Source organism: Acomys russatus, chromosome 31 (genome assembly GCF_903995435.1).
Source record: "Acomys russatus chromosome 31, mAcoRus1.1, whole genome shotgun sequence".
NCBI lineage: Eukaryota > Metazoa > Chordata > Mammalia > Rodentia > Muridae > Acomys > Acomys russatus.
The window spans coordinates 5172895-5191647 of NC_067167.1; the positions used below are offsets into that span (position 1 = coordinate 5172895).

The following is an 18753-nucleotide window of genomic DNA, read 5'->3' on the forward strand; positions in this document are numbered from 1 at the left end:
CCAGATTTCTCTTTTATTCCTCTCCAATTTTTTTTTTTTTTGAGATAAACTTTCATGTAACCCAGGCTGGCCTTAAACTCCTGCCTCTACTTCCTGAGTGCTGAGGCTCATGAACATCTATGCTGATTCTACACTGGGCCGTTGTGAAAAGTCCACATTATATCACAGCTCAAATGACCCTACAGATGAGATAAACACACACACATATATAATGAATACATACAATAAAGTAAACAAGCAGTCCACATCCACATTAGTATGCATGTATATATTATATATAATGTGGACACACACACACATACACACACACACATATTTGAAACAGGGTCACACTGTGTAGCCCTTGCTGGCCTGGAACTGACTATATATTCCAAACTGGCCTGGAAATCATAAAGATTTGCCTGCTTCTGCCTCCTGAATGTTGGGATTAAAGGTGTATGCCATTATGCTCAGTGTGTGTGTGTGTGTGTGTGTGTGTGTGTGTGTGTGTGTGTGTGTTGCTAGGCTTGAACCTAGGGCCTCCTAGGTGCCAGGGACACTGATGCTGAGCTGCCTGCCTCCCAGTCCTAAGTATCTCAATATTAACAGTTTTGCTATATTCACACTGGGGTTGAGCCGGGGTCCTGCTCATGACAGGTGTGCGTTCTGCTACTGGACTACAGCTTCTAGCTCAGATGAGATAATTTTGTACACAAATTAATACGATGCACTTATTTATAAAAAAATATGTATTACATGTTGGCATAATGTTCTTGTGGGCTGTGTTCAGTTTACCCTTGTTCATTCAAATGTTGATTTCTCTACCCTACTATCTGGATCAATCTGGACACTGCATCATGATGTTTATTCTAAGTATCTCCTGTCTCAAGTTTGTGTAAACATGTCACCATTTGTTCTTTGTTTTGCCCAGAAAAGCCAACTAGCCAATGATGAGCAATAACAAAGAACAGGGTGGGACATCTTGTTCTAGTGAGGAGAGGAGAAAGAGCAGGAAGGACCGGAATGATGCAGGTGAAGAGGACCAGGAAACACTAGGAGGAACGAGCTGGACCTAGGACATGAGTAAAATACAGGTATAAAGCCAGAAAATAGAACAGGAGGAAACTATACCATCTTGGAGGAATAGAATGGAGTAATTATTGCACAGCATTGTGCTTTAGTCTAATTAAATAGGTCCTAGTCTCTCTGTGTGGTTATTTGGGTATAAAGCTGGTTAGAGAGTAAACTGCTGATTTTACTAAAATAACAATTCAATGTAAAATATAAATAATCACTTAACAACTACATAAAGCCAAATGATATTCATTTGCCCTACTTGCTTTTTTTTTTTTTTTTTTTTGTTCCTGTGAGAAAACACTGATCACAGCGACTTCTCAGGGGAGAGGATTTGCCTGGGTTGCACTTCTGGACCACACTCCATCCCTGACTCAGGTAGGAACTCGGGGAGGAAGTGAAGCACAAAGCTGGAGAGAGGGCTCAGCAGCCAAAACCGCAGACTGCTTTTGCAGAGGAGCTGAGTTCAGATCCCAGCATCCACATTGCAACCCGCAACCACCTGTAACTTCAGCTCCAGGAGATTCCACAACTTCTGACATCCACATTCCCCACCCCCATCACACACACACACACACACACACACACACACACACTCACAGAAACCAAGTAGGTGCACTGGTGACTGGCTTGCTCACTGGCTCTCCGCTAGCTCCGTATACAGCCCAGGTTCACCTGAGCAGGTGTGGCACCACCCACAGAGGGCTGATATACACACACATAAAGGAAAAACAGCGTGTGTGTATGTATGTATATATATATATATATATATATATATATATATATATATATAAATGCTACAATATATACGTAAAAGCTGACCATAAGCAACTTTCTTAGTTTAGTTACCATTATTTAAGTTGGGTATGGCTGAGTCCGTTGATAACCTCAGCACCCTAGGGGATGAGCTATGTCAGAGTCTGTGACACCAAAACAGGAGCCCCACTGTAACATATTGTTATTAAATCTCCATACTTTACAAGAATACATTTCAGTTTCCTAAACCTAATATATCCTGCAAACCATGTCTTTCAACTTAGGTTGAACTTGTAACCTCATGTTTGCCTTGCTAAGCTCCTGAGCACCTGTGGTGGCTCCCCTTCCAAAAGATGTGTTCTTACATTTATCTCCTTCACAGGCAGCCTTGAGCCCTGAGCTTCCCCAACCTTCTATCCAAGTGCTAACAGCTAACTATCTCAAAAGTTGTTTTCTATCAAACCCTAGCCCTTCCCCATAAAAGGGACCCCAGAAGCCACTGAGGGGCTGCTCTCTGAAATCCCAAATTAGGGTGAGGCAGCTGTCTGACCAATCTCAACAAAGCTTGCTTAATTAGACAGTCATGGAAACGTCTTTTTCTCTCAGGTCTAACAGTTTATAAGTCAAGGCTAGTCTGGACTATAGAGTGAGATCCAATCGGGGGGCGGGGGAGGGGGGAGAAAATCCAAACAGAAAAATAAATTAGATTATATTGCTGGTGACATCCGTGGGCTCCTTGCCAAGGCGTGAGGTGTTAACGTATATAGTACTTTCCAGCAGAACACAATTTTTGTTTATTGTTTTGAGGGTCTCATGTAGCCCAGACTGGCCTGGAATTCACTATATAGCCCAGGATGAGTTTTGAGCTCTTGATGCTCTTGTCTCCATCTCCCTAGTGCTGGGATGACAGGCCATCCCCTAGGCATGGAACCTAGGGTCTCATGCATGCTAAGTAAGCCTCTACTACTGAATCACAGGCCCAGGCCTCCTGCACCATCCCATCTTTATTTAAAATTCAAACTTGCAGACTGTATGGTGTATGGGATGATTTTGTATCAACTCGACACAAGTTAGAGCCAACAGAGAGGAAAGCCCTTGATTGAGAAAATGCCTCCATGAGCTGCAGCTATACGGCATTTTCTCAATTAGTGACCAGTGGGGGAGAGCCCAGCCCATAGTAGGTAGTGCCATCCTTGAGCTGGTGGTGCTGGGTTTGACAAGAAAGCAGGTCGAAGCCAGGCAGTGGTGGCACACACTTTTAATCCCCTAACTTGGGAGGCAGAGGCAGGTGGATCTCTGTGAGTTCGAGGCCAGCCTGGTCCACAGAATTAGTTCCTGGAACAGCCATGGCTACACAGAGAAACCCTGTCTCAAAAAAACCAAACCAAACCAAACCAAGAGAGCAGACTGAGCAAGCCATGGGAAGCAAGTCAGTAAGCAGCACCCTCCATGGCCTCTGTATCAGCTCCTGCCTCCAGGGTCCAGCCCTTCTTGACTGAGCTCCTGTCCTCACATCCTCCAATGATGGACTGTGATCTGGAAATATTAGCAGAATAAACCCTTTCCTCCCTTCAGCTTGCTTATTGGTCATGGTGTTTTGTTGCATCAATACAAATTCTGATCGGCAAATGGCAGTTTTACATTTTGAGTATCTTCTTGTATTGGGAATGTAGCTATTTTGTTAGTATATATTATGATGAGATGTTCAGGTCTCAGATATTATTCCAAATCTGTCAGAAAAACAAAACAAAACACCTGGGGGGGGGGGAGGCTGGTTGGCCATCTGTTGATCTATCTAGGTACCTACCTACTTACTACATATCAATGTGTATGTCTGTCTACTTACTTCCAGACTCCACCTTGGAGTCTTGGGAGTGTAGAAGTGACCCTGGCCTAGGCTGCAGAGAGGTAGGCAGCAGGATTCCTGCCTCCTGAGTCACCACTTCCTGGAAAGGGGGCTGAGCCTGGGAGGGGGTGAGGCTGGGGGTAGGAGAGAGAGGCTACGGGCTCTGCATACCTGAAGCCAGATGTGCTCCATCTGGAACCTGCACACTTCCGGTTTGTCACCTGGGTGGGGCCCAAGCCTATGGCCAGGAACTTCAGGACTGACAAATTTCTGTTTTCTCCAGGAAGGGCGGGGAGGTGGGGGGGAGGGGGGGTGGAGCGGCGAGGCAGGACCAAGCTCTGGTTCAAGTTTTGGGAGCTCAAGGAGGGCACAGGTCAGCCGCCGGTCAATGAAATCATCCTCCGTGTCTTTTGGGAGATAATTGATTTGGGCGGGGGAAGGGAACCAGAGGTGGGCAAACTTGGGTGACGTTTGTGGGTCTGCAGTGTCTGTGTACAGCAGCACACACATTCAGGGGTGCAGTCGCCAGCAGACACCCCACAGATGCAGGTGGAGTCTGGGGTCTCACCTTTAACACTGAGCTGATATCGATGATTTAAGATCTACTGTGTACTAGCCTGTCCTAGACCCTGGGCCCCTAATTACCCTATCGCCAGCTACAGCCAACAACCAACAGAAGAACGAAAAAGATAATTTCTAAGAGTCCGGGGTGCAAGTAATGAAACAGCAAGATTCGATAAGGAAGGCTAGAGGGACAGGGCTCTTTTTTAATTTAAATTTTATTGTGTGTGACAGTGCCAAGGCTCGAGGTGGGGGTCAGAGGACAAGTCTGTGGACATGATTCTTTCCTTCCATCTTCTGGTAGGTTCCAGGGACGGAACTCAGGCTAGCGGGCCTTGAGGACAAGAGCTTTTTATTAGTTAAGCCATGTCATCAGCCTCGGGGCTGGTGTTCTTTAAGTATGAAAGACCCTTTCTAGGAGGCGAGGGCCTGGGAGCTGAGACCTAGGTTTGGGCTGAGGCAGGACAGTAAGGTTTTGGGAAGCCTGGGTAGTGTGGTGGTGGAGTATAGCAAGTGAAGAGTGAGGATGTTAGACGACTTGATGTTTCCACAGGACTAAGGTGCTGCTGTGAGGCAGGGGCGGCGGGCCGCAGAGAGAGTGAAAGAAAAGGAGGCCAGGAGGGGAAACCACGCAGTGAGGAGCGCACCCGGTTTTAACCAGTGACCTCAGGCACGTTTAGGAACGCAGTGGAGCCAGCCAAGGAGGGAGGGGCAGATCCGTATTTGCGAAGGCGCTCACGAAAGTGGAAGCCAAGAGTGTTTCCGCAAAGAGCAGGAAAACACGCTGGGAGCTGAGCGAAGGCCACTCAAGGCACACCCGGGTTTCCGGACACGCATGACGCGGGGCCACTCACTAGGAGACTTCTCCCGGCCCCCGCAGACTCTCTCGGGTTCTCCCTGAGAGCTAATAGCCACCCCAATCAGTAGGGACCCCTGGATCTACCAAGGACCAGCCCTTCACTCACCTGGCTTGGTCTCTAGGGGATCCGACAGGACTCAAACCGGAGGCTCAGCGGGTGAGGAGCCCAGTGTCGACGCCTAAGCAAAGCCCAGCCTGGCCCGCCCTCACCTGGCTGGAGCCTAGCCCCGGCACCTGGCCCCGCCCCTGCAGGCCCCGCCTATCAGGGGGGTCTTCTCCTGCAGGCCCCGCCTCCTAAGAAATCTCCTAGACGCTCACCTGCCCCCCCCCCCCACCCTACGGAAACTGTCTGTGCCGGTAACCGCGCTCCCTAAGGACGTACGTGTGTGTGTGTGTGTGTGTGTGTGTGTGTGTGTGTGTGTGTGTGTGTGTGTGTGTGTGTGTGTGTGTGTGTGTTTGTGTAACTCCTAGTGGCTCTTGCTCATGGCCGGGCTCCTTAGACAGGCGCCCCGCCTCCTCACGGCCACGCCCCACTTAGTAGTGTGGTTTGGGAAACTAGACCGCTTCTTACTCTTTCCTTCTTTTCCTCTTCTTTTCCTCCTCCCCATCCCCAGCTCCTTTATGGCACTCAGCTATGTATCCGAGGATGACTTAGACTTCTGATCCTCCGGGCTCACACAGGTGTGTGCACCGCCAACATCTGGTTTAAATGGTGCCAGGAACGGACACCCAGTCACTGCCCCTCTCCCCGGACCCTGCTTGGTGCACGCTGGGAGAGCGCTCTACTCGCTGAGCCCCACCCTCAAGCTCTAGAGTGACTTTTACTGCATGCCATGTATCCGTAGGATCTCACCGAGTTGAGGCATCCCACCAAATCCCCAGGGATCCTGGTCAGCTCAGGGCAGCCCTGGGCTGTGGCTCAAACCTTCCTCCAGGCCCGCTCCCCACCCCGCCCCCGATTTGGAGTTGAGAAACTCGCGGGAAAAGGCTATAGCCTCCACCAAAGATGGCATCAGGCTGGAGTTTGGGACAGAGGGGACGGTTTCTCAGGGGCTCCATCCTGGTGCTGGAGGTGGGTTAGAGGAAGTTGGGGGTTGGGACTCCCTGGCAAGAGAGGCAAAGGGCACGTTGGTTCAAAGCTCTTTAGTAAGTCTTTGTCAGTGGCAGGGGTTCAGTGGGTGGAGCACTGGCCCAGCAAGCACAAATCCCTGGCTTCCAGGCCCAGCACAGAATAAAGATGTACACCTGTCATTATCGTACTCGGGAGGAGGTGGAGGCAAGAGGATCTGGAATTTTACTTAGCCTTAGCTACCCAGAGAAGTTCAAGGCCAGTCTGGGCTACATGAGATTCTTTGTAAAGTATTCTGTTTAATAGCGGCAGCACTTACTGAACATCTATTGTATAGCATGACAATTCAGCTTCTCTGCCCTGCCTCAAGTGGGCTAATTTCCACTCACATCCCCCTAGAATAAGATAGGTTCCACTCATCCTCGTCTTCCCAGCGGAGAAACAGAGGCACGGGCGTGGCGAAGCTAAGCCATTCGTGCAAATGTACCCCAGCTTGGGAGTGGTGGTGGTGGCTGGGGGGTGGGTGGGTGGAATTCGAATCTAGAGCCCTAGTGGGAGCTCTCCAGTCTGCCTCTTTCCGCTCCCCCACCCCGCCCCCGCCCACACAGCCTGGCCGCCCCCTTTAATCTTCTCCGCCCCTGACTTGTGTGCAGAGAAAGTAAATTGTTACCCAGTTTACAGAGGAGAGACGGGACGCGTAGGAAGTCACAGATGCCAAAAATAGGGGATGGAAACGGCCCCCCGCCGGTAGGGTTGCCAGAGGGAGGGTTTCCAGGTTGTGCCCACCCCTTCCCACCTCCGGACTCTGTAACTCAGACTCAAGCAGGTCCGGATATGAGGCCTAGCGCCGCCTAGTGGCCATAAGGATAAAAGGGGAGTGGGAGAGGATCTGCTTCGAATCTGGTGGGCTAAGGGTGACTTTAGCTCCTGATAAGCTATGATCAGGAAGGCAGTAAATATTTGTTAAACAAATGAGTTAAGAAACGACAGGGAAGGGCAGTGGTGGCCTTGACTCTGAGGAGAACTCATAGCAGGGAAGGTAGGCTGTATGTGATTGTCAGGTTGGTTGGGTACAGTCAGAGTTTAAAGAACGCAGAAGGGTGGAGAAAGGCTGTGGCTTAAAAAAAAAAAAAAAAAAAAAAAAAAAGACATCTGGGGGCCAGGGAGATGGCTCAAATGCTTGCTGTGCAAATGAGAGGACCAGAGTTCAAATCCTCAGGACACATTTAAAGCAGGTGGAGGCAGTCTGAGCTCTTTATGCTTAGTGCTCCTAGGATGAGATAGGAGGCAGAGACAATTGTGGAAGCTCAGGAACATGCTAACCAGGAGCAGTTACCCATAAGCAAGAGAGACCCTGCCTTAAGTGATGTGGGCCCACGCTGAGGTTGTCCTGTGACCTCAACACACACACACCACAGTGTGTGCACCCACACTCACACAAAAACACGCACAAGTGCATGGTACTCACAGCCCAAGATTAAAAGCGAAAAGAAAAAAGGGTGGTGAGAGGGCTCAGTGGGCAAAGGGGATTGCTGCCAAGCCTGATGATCTGAGTTCAAATACTGGGTCTGACATGGTGGAAAGAGAGAATCTACTCCTTCATGTTGTCCTTTGACCGCCACACATCTACAGTGCCACACGTGTACCTTCACACACAACATATATATCCATACAAAGTGACCAAATAAATATAATACAAATGAAAAAATAAATAACTTTAAAAGTAGAGTGTCTTTTTTTTCTTTTTCTTTCTTTTTTTTTTTCTTTTTTGGTTTTTCGAGACAAGGGTTTTCTATGTTATCTTGGCTGTCCTGGACTCACTTTGTAGTCCAGGCTGGCCTCGAACTCACAGTGATCTGCCTGCCTCTGCCTCCTGAGTGCTGGGATTAAAGGCATGCGCCACCACGCCCAGCAAGTGTCTTTTCTATTGTATATTTGTATTTATATTCTTTGACAGTTTCCAGCATGGTAACAACCTATCTTGGTCCCATTCATTCTAAATTCCCTTCTCACTTCGCTCAGGCACTCCAAACAAGTCCCGGACCCACTCCACCTCCTTGTCACTTGCTCCTTTGTAACCCGCTGCTGCATCCATTACTGCTGCCTGTAGGCATGTTGGCTCATCTTCCTGGCTTGATCTTGTGCTGTCAGCATAACTGCGCTGAGTTCATGAGCACAGTGGTCAGGCATGTCCGGGAGACAGCACCTCACAGCTCTCCTTCTGTGCCCCCCAGCTCTTGCTTCCCTTCTGTCTCTTCTCCCTCAAGCCTTGGGTGGTGGTAGTATAAACACCCACACTTAACAGTTGGCTGAGCACTGACTCGTCAAAAAGTAGCACGTAAGAAATGATGGAGTCGGTCATTACCTTGTGTAAAGTGGTGGGCACAAGAGCAAAGGCTCTGGGGCAGGGTGGAGGGTGATGTGACTTGAGCTCAGGCAAGTGAGGGACCCAGGGAGAGGATGGGAGGCGGTCGAAGGTTGGGGCAGGGTAATTAGGGCCTTATGGGGTGCAAGGAGGACTTAGGTTTTGACTCCGTGGAGGAAGGAACGTGGGAGCCGTAAGAGCTATGGGTAGAGGGAAAATGGTCGAGACTTGAGTCAGAGCTCAAGAGTCTCCTCTGGCTGCTGCAGGGGTAACAGACTGTGAAAGATCAGGGCCTTAAACAGGGGGGACCCGGAGGGTCCAGAGGAGGAGCCAAAGGTGCCTATGGCTGCATGAGGTAGTGGCCACTTAGTCCAGCAGGTACCCAGGACTGCTCAGTGTGGGTGGAGAGAGGCGAGGTCACAGCAGTGCGTGGAAGGCGTGGGGGTGGAACTGCAGGTGCTCCCCTCCGCCCCACAGCTCCTCCCCAACCCCCACCCCCTGCGACAGTTACAGTCACAGAAGAGGAAGTGGTGTTGTAGTTGTCCCCGGCTGGGGCAGGCAGCAGCGGAGGTGGTGGAGGAGCGAGGGTGCACGGGGCCTCCCCGAGGGGGAGGCAGACAGCCACTATGGAGCTCTGGCGACAGTGCACCCACTGGCTCATCCAGTGTCGTGTGCTGCCTCCCAGCCACCGTGTGACCTGGGAAGGGGCCCAGGTGTGTGAGCTGGCACAAGCACTGCGGGATGGTGTCCTCTTGTGTCAGCTGCTTAACAACCTGCTTCCTCACGCCATCAACCTGAGGGAGGTTAACCTGCGGCCCCAGATGTCCCAGGTGAGCCTGCTGGGTGATGCCATGGCGAGGCTGGATTGTGGTGGGCTGGGGTTTGGGGGTGGGTGGGGGCGGCACCTCTCTAGGCCCGGCTCTGGCTAAGAGGAGGTGCTGAGCAGAACACGGCTCTGGGTCGGTTTATATAATCTTGGTTGGCTTGCATCTGTCCTGGCAAACTAGGGGGAAATTCCGTCAGCTCCAGGCTAACTCTGTTGAGATCCATTTAGAGGGTGCTGGAGGTACCCGGTTGCGTTGTGGATAGCCAAGACGGTGCATGAGGTTGGAGCCACCAGATTCTGGAATAGAAGAGCGAGGCCTACGGTCCTTTCTCCCCCACCTGTGGCTCCTCCTCTTCCGCCTCTTCTGGCCTCCTCCTTCCTCCTCACATCTTCCCTCACCTCCATTTCCTGTCAGGGCGTTGGGCTGTGTGGCATGGAGGGTGGGGGGCTGCAATGTGAGCCCTTGTGGCTTCCTAGCTCTCTGCATCCCCACGAAGGGCCCATTGAATGCAGGAGCCAGGCCTGGGATCCTGAGAGGCCCTGGGTGTCCCTCAATTTGGCAGTTCTGTACACGCCATGCTTCAAGGGCAGGCATGGTCAGACTGTGCCCTGGCGAGCTTAGGAAATGTATTCAAATCTTTATTTGAATGTGGCAGGGGTGATGGTGAAACGTGACTGGTGGCTTTGTACTCTCGTCTTGGCTTCCTCAGGGATGCTGGTTTGTTTGTTTTTTGGGCGGAGGTGGGGTGGGGAGGGTGGGATGGGGCACCCCCCCCCCCAGAAAAGGAACATATAGGTGTAAGACAGAGAGGTGCGTAGCCTTACTACGGGATATGAGGGACATGAGTTACATACAAGGGAACAAGGTCTTACCCTGGGGAACGAAGGACACAGCCCTGGCAGGAGAAACATCTACTATCTTGCCCACAGTCTTCCAAGCCTGCACAGCCTGCTCCTCCAAGTCCCAGGAGACCATCTCTGGCAATGATAAGCAGTGGGTGGCTGGGGCCTGGTCTCTTCCCTCATGTGAGGAATCTCATGTAGTTGGAGAAAGAAGTTACTTTAAGAATCGCCTGCTGGGGTCTTTAGGATATTCCCAGGGGTGCCAGTGAGTGAGTGAGGTCGTGGCCCCTGGAGCCATCCTAAGTTCCCTGAAGGAAACAGGGAACACAACACCCATTGTCCCTCACAGACTGTCCCTCTGGCTGGCTACAGGTCATCAGAGATTTGCCTACATTTGCTTGAACTCCAGTGGCTTTAAGGGCTTGAGGAAGTAGCCATGGGACGTTTTGGGCCCCAGCTCTGGCGGGACTTAGGGTGGCCTATGATGTGGCAATCGCAGCTGTTGGGAAAACAGTTAGAATAAAGGGTGAATGTCCACCCCTGTGCATCATAGCTAAGGGAGATTTTTTTCCTGAAGGGCAAGTGTGCATGGTGTTAATCCCCAGAGGACCGGCTGTGTTCCAACAACAGTCCTAATATGTACCAGGCATTGCTGGGAAATTAGCTCTGGCCCACAAAGAGCTCTCAAGCCCAAGGGGGGAGGGGGAGAAAATGTGTCTCAGGGGATATGGGTAAGACACTGCTTGAGAGAATTAGGACTTTTTGTTAGAGGGGATATTTAGGTTGGGTTTTGAAGAGTCAGTAGGAGTTTTCTTCATTGTTCTGGCTCCTTATGCCCAGTTGTATAACTCCTCAGGCTGGGTCAGTGTTCACTCTAACCTTCCCCATCTGTCTTCTCTGTGGCTTCTAGCCTCTGCTACTTCTGCCTTCCTTGGAAATTCTGTATCTGGTGGAGATGTGTGTGTGTGTGTGTGTGTGTGTGTGTGTGTGTGTGTGTGTGTGTGAACCAATGGCCTATGCACAGTCTGCTAGAGGAGGGGCTCCAGGGAAGTCCCTTCTGAGCCTCTGGGGCATTGTTAGCAGAATGAAGCCGAGAGGTCCATCGGATATAGAAAGCAGAAAGAAAACGAAAAGGAGCCACTGACTGGGAAACAACAGAGATAAAGTTGTAGAGGTTGGAATGAGAAGACTCTTTTGTCCCTCCATTTCCTCATCATTCTTTTTTGTCCAGCAAATAGAGAAGAAAAAATATATATCATCCTCCTATCTACCTATCCACCCACCCACCCACCCATCCATCCATCCCTCCATCCATCCATCAATCTACCCACCCATCTACCTATCTCTCCATCTAACCCCCCATCCATCCCTCCATCCATCCATCAATCTACCCACCCATCTACCTATCTCTCCATCTAACCCCCCATCCATCCATCCATCCATCCATCCATCCATCAATCTACCTACCCATCTACCTATCTCTCCATCTACCCACCCATCCCTCCCGCCATTCCATCAATCTACCCACCCATCTACCTATCTCTCCATCTACCCACCCATCCATCCCTCCATCCATCCATCAATCTACCCACCCATCTACCTATCTCTCCATCTACCCACCCATCCATCCCTCCATCCATCCATCAATCTACCCACCCATCTACCTATCTCTCCATCTAACCCCCATTCATCCCTCCATCCATCCATCAATCTACTCACCCATCTACCTATCTCTCCATCTAACCACCCATCCATCCATCCTTCCATCCATCCATCCATCCATCCATCCATCCATCCATCCATCCATCAATCTCCCCAACCATCTACCTATCTCTCCATCTAACCCACCCATCCATCCCTCCATCAATCTCCCCACCCATCTACCTATCTCTCCATCTACCCACCCATCCATCCCTCCATCCATCCATCAATCTACCCACCCATCTACCTATCTCTCCATCTAACCCCCCATCCATCCCTCCACCACCCATCTACTCATTCATCTATCCATCCACTCACCCAACCACTTGTCAGGTCCAAAAGAAGTGGACCTGGACAAATGGCTAACTGTCCTGCCACTTAGCATATTAAAGCACATGCTGCCCTTCAGCCTCACTCAGCACCTGCGGCTAGTCTCAGCTCTTCTCACCCCATTCCCTACCCTAAATGTCACCAACTCCTGGGCTTGCCTTCCACAGCTTCTCATTCCTGTAGCACCCTACCATTTTGCCCATGCGCCCTTTCGGCTCTTGGTCCTCTCTCTTCTTTGCTTTCTCTTCTTCTCCTCTCTTGCTTCCCCTCTCCCACCATGGCCATGTTCAGTCTACTACTTTCTCTCCATGCTCTAGACTCTCACAGATGCTTCTGGCTGTACTCTCTCTCATATCTACAGTAAAAACCTTTCCCTTAATCATATCTCAAAACAGTCATGTACTCGCTTTATACTTCTGGTGCTGAAAATCCCACTGTATGCCATCCACCCACCCATCCACCCACCCATCCATGCATCCAACCATCTATTCACCCATCCACCATCTATTATTCATCCATCCATCCATCTATTATTCATCCATCCATCCATCCATCCATCCATCTATCCATCCATCCATCCATCCATCTATTCATCCATCCATCTATCCATCCATCCATCCATCTATTCATCCATCCATCTATCCACCCATTCATCCATCCATCTATCCATCCATCCATCCATCCATCCATCTATCCATCTATTCATCCATCCATCCATCTATTCACCCATCCATCCATCTATTCATCCATCCATCTACATCTATCTATTCATCCATCCATCCATCTATCCATCCATCTACTCATCCATCCATCCATCCATCCATCTATTCATCCATCCATCCATCCACCTATTCATCCATCCATCCATCTATTCATCCATCCATCTATCCATCTATTCATCCATCCATCCATCTAGTCATCCATCCATCCATCCATCCATCTATCCATCCATCTACTCATCCATCCATCCATCCATCTATTCATCCATCCATCCATCCATCCATCTATCCATCCATCTATTCATCCATCTATTCATCCATCCATCCATCTATTCATCCATTCATCTATCCATTTATCCATCCATCCATCTATCCATCATCTATCCATCCATTCAACCACCATGCATTTATACATCTATTTTTCCATCCACCCATTCACCAGCTAGACTTACAATGAACTTTCACCCCTGTGTGTCATAGCCAAGGCTGACATATCCAGCCATTCATTCACCTGTTCCTCCATTCATTCATTTATTTATCCACCCACCTACCTTCTACCCAAGCATCAAACAGTTACTGGGCAAGGCAAGCCCTGCCCTTGGTATTGGGGACTATGGGAGTGGGACACATGTGCTCATGTTCTGTGCATCAATGGGAACCATGGACACCTGTACATTTTTAGGAGGTGGCTCATACTTTGAAGAAAGCTATGTTTGGAAAGGGTGCTTGGTGGCATTTTTGAGGAAGGAGTCTAGGGCACCTCACTAGAGCAGAAGCCTGGGCTCAGTGAAGGATGAGCCTTGTGGATGTGGGGATGGAGACCCAGGAGGGAGTGCTGCCTGTGCAAAGGTCCTGAGGTAGGGGCAGACAGGGATTCATGTGCTCAGGGCAGTGGCTGTTCCTGCTGGTTTCATTGCTGGTTAGATGGGAGCATTTTCAGACTGGCCAGTACCCATGAGGTCTAAGACCCACAGAAAGGCTGATGACACCATGGCTTGAAGCAGAAGCCCCAGACATCGCAAACATGCACTTGTCTCCTCTGTGGGAGTGTCCAGTCCCTTCATGTGGAACTTTGAGGCTCAGGGTCCGAGGAGAAAAAGATGTGTTTTGGGAAAGACCTGGCAGGGTGGAAGTCTCATTAGACATTACCAAGCCTCCAGTCCCAGAAAACTGTACAGGTGGGTGTGTGCTGTCACTAGCCCTTAGGTGGCATGCCTGAACTTAAATAAACATTAACAGGGTGACTGGCTTGGGTTTAGTGGCTTGGATAACAGCATTTGCTGTGCAAACAACCAGTGCCTGAAAACACATGAAAAAGCCAGGCATGGAGCTGGGCGTGATAGTGCACACCTTTAATTCCAACACTCGGGAGGCAGAGGCAGGCAGATCCCTGTGAGTTCAAGGCCAGCCTGGTCTACAAAGTGAGTCCAGGACAGCCATGGCTGTTATACAGAGAAACCCTGTCTCAGGAGAAAAAAAAAAAAAGCCAGGCATGGCTGTGAACCTCTCTCTGCAACCCCAGAGCTGTGGGCTTGCTGGCTGCCAGCCTAGCTGTTAGAGAGCCTGTCTCAACCAGGCGGAGAGTGATGGAGCAGGATGCCTGACTCCACATCTGCCTTCCGCACGCACAGCCACAATTGAAACAGGAATGTAAAGACACACCTACACAGCAAAGTATGGACAGAGAGCAGGGTTATCCTCAGGGTGTCAGACCATGTTTGGATGTCAGAGAACACAACAGGACCTCCCAGACTGGAAGGTGTTTGGCTAAATGGCACATTTGTGCAATTGAGATAGTGTAAAGATGCGGGGACATGGAATTCCCAATGCTGTCCCTCAGTTTACACTCTTGCTCGGAGGTACTTTCCTTTTGATTTTTTTTTTTTTTTTTTTTTTTTTTTTTTGGTCATTTACCGAGTCTCCCTGAGGTGCATGCATGCAGACAGCATGTAGGAATTCAGGTGGTTATGGGCAAGAGAGTGACCCCAAAGCAGACAGCCATACTGGAAGGTCTGCACTCCTTACAGATGATGGCTTTGCTGTGGCCGTGCAGATATGGACCCCTTCCCAAGCTGTATATGGTAGCCCCTCCCAGAGACCCCGAGGCCACATGCAGTTAGGGCAGAGTTGCATATAGTGGCTGGGGGCATTGGCTGGATGCTCAGATCAGGGTCCAATGACCCCTCCTGACCATCCTCCTGTGAGGGAATGCTAACAGTCTGCAAGCCCACCTGTGATGATCGTTTGTAAGAAGCACAGCTGAGCTTGTGAAGATCATGCCAGTTTGGTTCAGATGACAGTCCTGTTTGACACTTTGCCTTCTGAGTGCCAAGATGGACGTGTGTGTGTGTGTGCGTGGTCTTAACCACAGGTGCACATGAGTGTGAGGGAGGCACAGTTTTCCTCTGAGGGGGCTTTTTAGCAGTGCCAGGGTGCATTGTCATGTCCAGGGAGACTGGGAAGCTGTTGCTGTGCACAGCGTGTGAGCCAATGAAGCTGATGACTATCCTGCAGTGAACAGGAACTCATCTCCCATCCCACATTTCAGTGCGTGCTCAATGGGACTCAGTATGGGGCCCTGAGGTCAGTGGTCTGGTAGGTTCCGAGTTTCAATTCCAGTTGCAAGATCTTGGAGAAGTGTCTTAGTTACTCTTCTATTGCTGGGATAAAACATCATAACCAAGGTCACCTTTAGAAGAGTTTGTTTGGGCTTATGGGTGCAGAAGGGTAAGAGTCCATCACCATTAATGTGGGAGTCCTGTGGCAGGAATTGCTGGGAGCTCCCATCTTGACCAGCAAGCAGGAAGCAGAGGGAGAAAACTCAATCGCTGCCTCCGGTGACATCTTTCTCTAATGGCCTTGCCTCCCGAGACTTACCGAATGATGCCGTCAGTTGGGGACCACACGTTCAAATGCCAGAGGTGATGGGAGACATTTTTTTTCATTCAAACCATCACAGGGAGGGAAGATTTATTCATGTTCAAAGTTCCATGGCACAGTCTGTCATGGAAGAGACGCAGTGGTGGCGGCCAGCTGCCTCGCGTCAGCAGTCAGGAAGCAGCAAGAGATGAGCATTGGTGCTCAGCTTGCTCTCTCCTTCTCCTTCCGTCCTGGCCCCCAGCCCAGGGCGGGACCTACAGTTAACCTGATCTAGATGGTCTCTCATAGGCAGGCACAGAGGTTAAATAATCATTCACAGGTGTGTTTGGAGCCCTGGCTCCTACCTAACCCCATATCCAGTCAAGTCGGTGACACTAAACATGACAGGAAGTTACTGGAAATCTCCATGACTCAGTTCCCTATTTATATCTTTGTCTCAGCTGTAATGGAACTTAGAACTTCCTGAGCTAAACCAGTGTTCTACCTCTGAGAAATTCTCCCAGCCCCTCACTGGGCAATTCTAGGCAGGGGTCTTCCCCTCTCACCACGCCGCCAGACCCTCACTGGAGGATTCTAGGCAGGATTCCATTTATGACCATGCCTCCAGCCCCTTACTGGAGGATTATAGGCAAGGGGTTCCATCTATGACCACACCCCCAGTCATTACTGGGGGATTAAAGGCAGGGTTCTATCTATGACTGTGCCTTTAGCCCCTTGCCCCTAGTCCCTTATTGGGGGGTGTTATAGGTAAGGGTTCCATCCATGACCACATCTCCCAGCCCCTCACTGGAAAGCTAGTCATTCAGTCATTATTGGTTTCCTCTCAAGGACAAAAAAGTGTCAAGGTTGGGTCTTGTGGTGACAATCACAAGCGTGTTTGTTTCAGGAGCCCTAGTTTTGGTTCCTCAGACACCTGGTTCAATGTCCCTTCCACCCTCCTCTGGCAGTCCACTTCAGCCACAGGCCTCTTAGCCTTTCCTCCAATGCACCCAGCACAGTCCTGCCTCAGGTCTTTTGTGCTATCTGTTTCCTCTGTCTGGGACACTGTTCATGCTGGTATCCACCTGGCTGGCCCCTCACCTCCTTCAAGCCTTCGCTTAAACATCAGCCTCTCAACAAGGCTTCCAACATGTCACGGAAATCACATGCTCTTAATCATTTGGCCATCTCTCCAGCCCCGCCATCTTTTTTCTTTTCTTTTTCTTTTTTTTTTTTTTTTTTTTGAGACTGGCCTGTGATCTCCAGGGATCCTCCTGTCTGCCCCACCCCGCGCCCTTACTTCCAGTGCTGGGATTACAAGTGCCACCACTATGCCAGCTCTTATGCTGGTGCTCTGGAGTTGAACTCATGTCCTCTTGTGTGCACAGCAAGTGCTTTACCCACTGAGTCATTTCCCTAGCCACACCCCATAATTTTCTCATGTATTCGTCTCCTATAATGCCCACAGCCTCCTGACTAGCCGTACGCAGTCCCTCAGTCCACGAGAGAGGCTAGCTTCATGGAGTGCAAGATCAGCCTACGATTTGATCTCTTGTAGAAAATGGCGTGCTCTTTTGATGAAACCTGCTTGTATCCTCCCTTGGCTTCTAAGCCATCTGTAGGTGACACGACCCCCCTCCCCCTCCAGCTACAGAAGGAGCCACGTACTCTGTTGTTTAGGAAACGATGGTGACAGCCAACCACCCTGCGAGCCGAGCACAGCACAATTTAGTGAGAAAAAGTTCTTGAGACAGAGTCTCATGTGGCTCGGGTTGCCCTTGATTTCACTGTACAGGCAAAAGGGTGTGATTAAAAAAAATAGCTGGAGGTGACTCAAGGAAGGAAGATGCCCAAGGTTGACTTCTTTTGGCTTACACACGCGTGTGTACACACACACACTTACCTGCACACATGCATAGCTCATACTGTGCATGCACACACATGTACATATATGCAAACATGCACACTCACATACTACACACACACACACACACACACACACACGATAAAAGGAAAGTGAAAGAAAAGAACAAGGCGGGAAGGAAGTAGCTACAGCTTGCTCTGGTCTGTCTCCTAAAATCAGCAGGCTATAAAAGGCCTTCACAGGGACGAGGTGTGAGTAGGATGGGGTAATGAGAGAAAATGAAGCCACCGTCGACAAGTAACACAAAACACTCTCTCTGTTCATGTTTCCGTTTCTCTGCTAATAAACACCCCAAGTCAGAGGGAAGTGTGTACAGCCTTTATGCAAATCCATTTTTCTTAGAGCCACGGGGGGGGGGGGGGGGATTCAAGACTGCTCCTGGCAGGAAAGAGTACACAGCAGGCTCCTCTTCAGCCAGCCATCTCTTCGCAGGGTCAGCAAACGTTATTGAGTGCATGCCAGGTCTGGATGTGGGATACACAGCTGGGAGAAACTGGTACAAGCATTTGTGCAGTCAAGTGCGTGATACTGTGCACACGTGCATGTGCATGCGAGAGCAACGGAGATGCGGGCCAGTGAGACAGCTCAGTGGGTGAAATCACTTGCTGGCAAGCTTAACCACCTGAGTTTGATCCCTGGATCCTACATGGTGCAAGAAAAAAAATCACACACACCACACACACACACACACACACACACACACGCACGCACACGCACGCACGCACACATGCACGCATGTGATATAAAATGATGTGTAATTCATTTCTTCCTCCATATCTAACTGTGCTATGTCTGTGAGTTTAGCCAGTCATGGCTCAGACACATTCCCTTGTTTAAAAGCGTGTGGCTGGTGAGATGGCCCAGGCCGTAAAGCGCTTGCCTTGCAAGCCTTACGATCTAAGTTCAAATCCTCAGCACTCAGGTAAAAAAAAAAGCCTGGTGTAGTATTGTCCACCTGTAGCCCTCAGCAGTGGGGAGATGGAGACAGGCATTCTGGGGCTCAAAGCCCAGCAAGCCTAGCTGAACCTATGGGCTCCAGGCC

General features: G+C 50.1%; 1 protein-coding gene across 1 annotated transcript in view; it reads left to right on the top strand.

Annotated features, from left to right (window-relative positions):
* Positions 1 to 9034: 9034 nt before the first annotated feature.
* The window catches only part of Vav1 (vav guanine nucleotide exchange factor 1), a 47680-nt gene continuing 37961 nt past the window's right edge, over positions 9035 to 18753 (top strand). Inside the window, exon 1 of the mRNA XM_051139605.1 lies at positions 9035 to 9339. Coding sequence (XP_050995562.1) covers positions 9136 to 9339 — 204 coding nt within the window. The 5' untranslated portion in view covers positions 9035 to 9135. The remainder of the gene's footprint in view (positions 9340 to 18753) is intronic.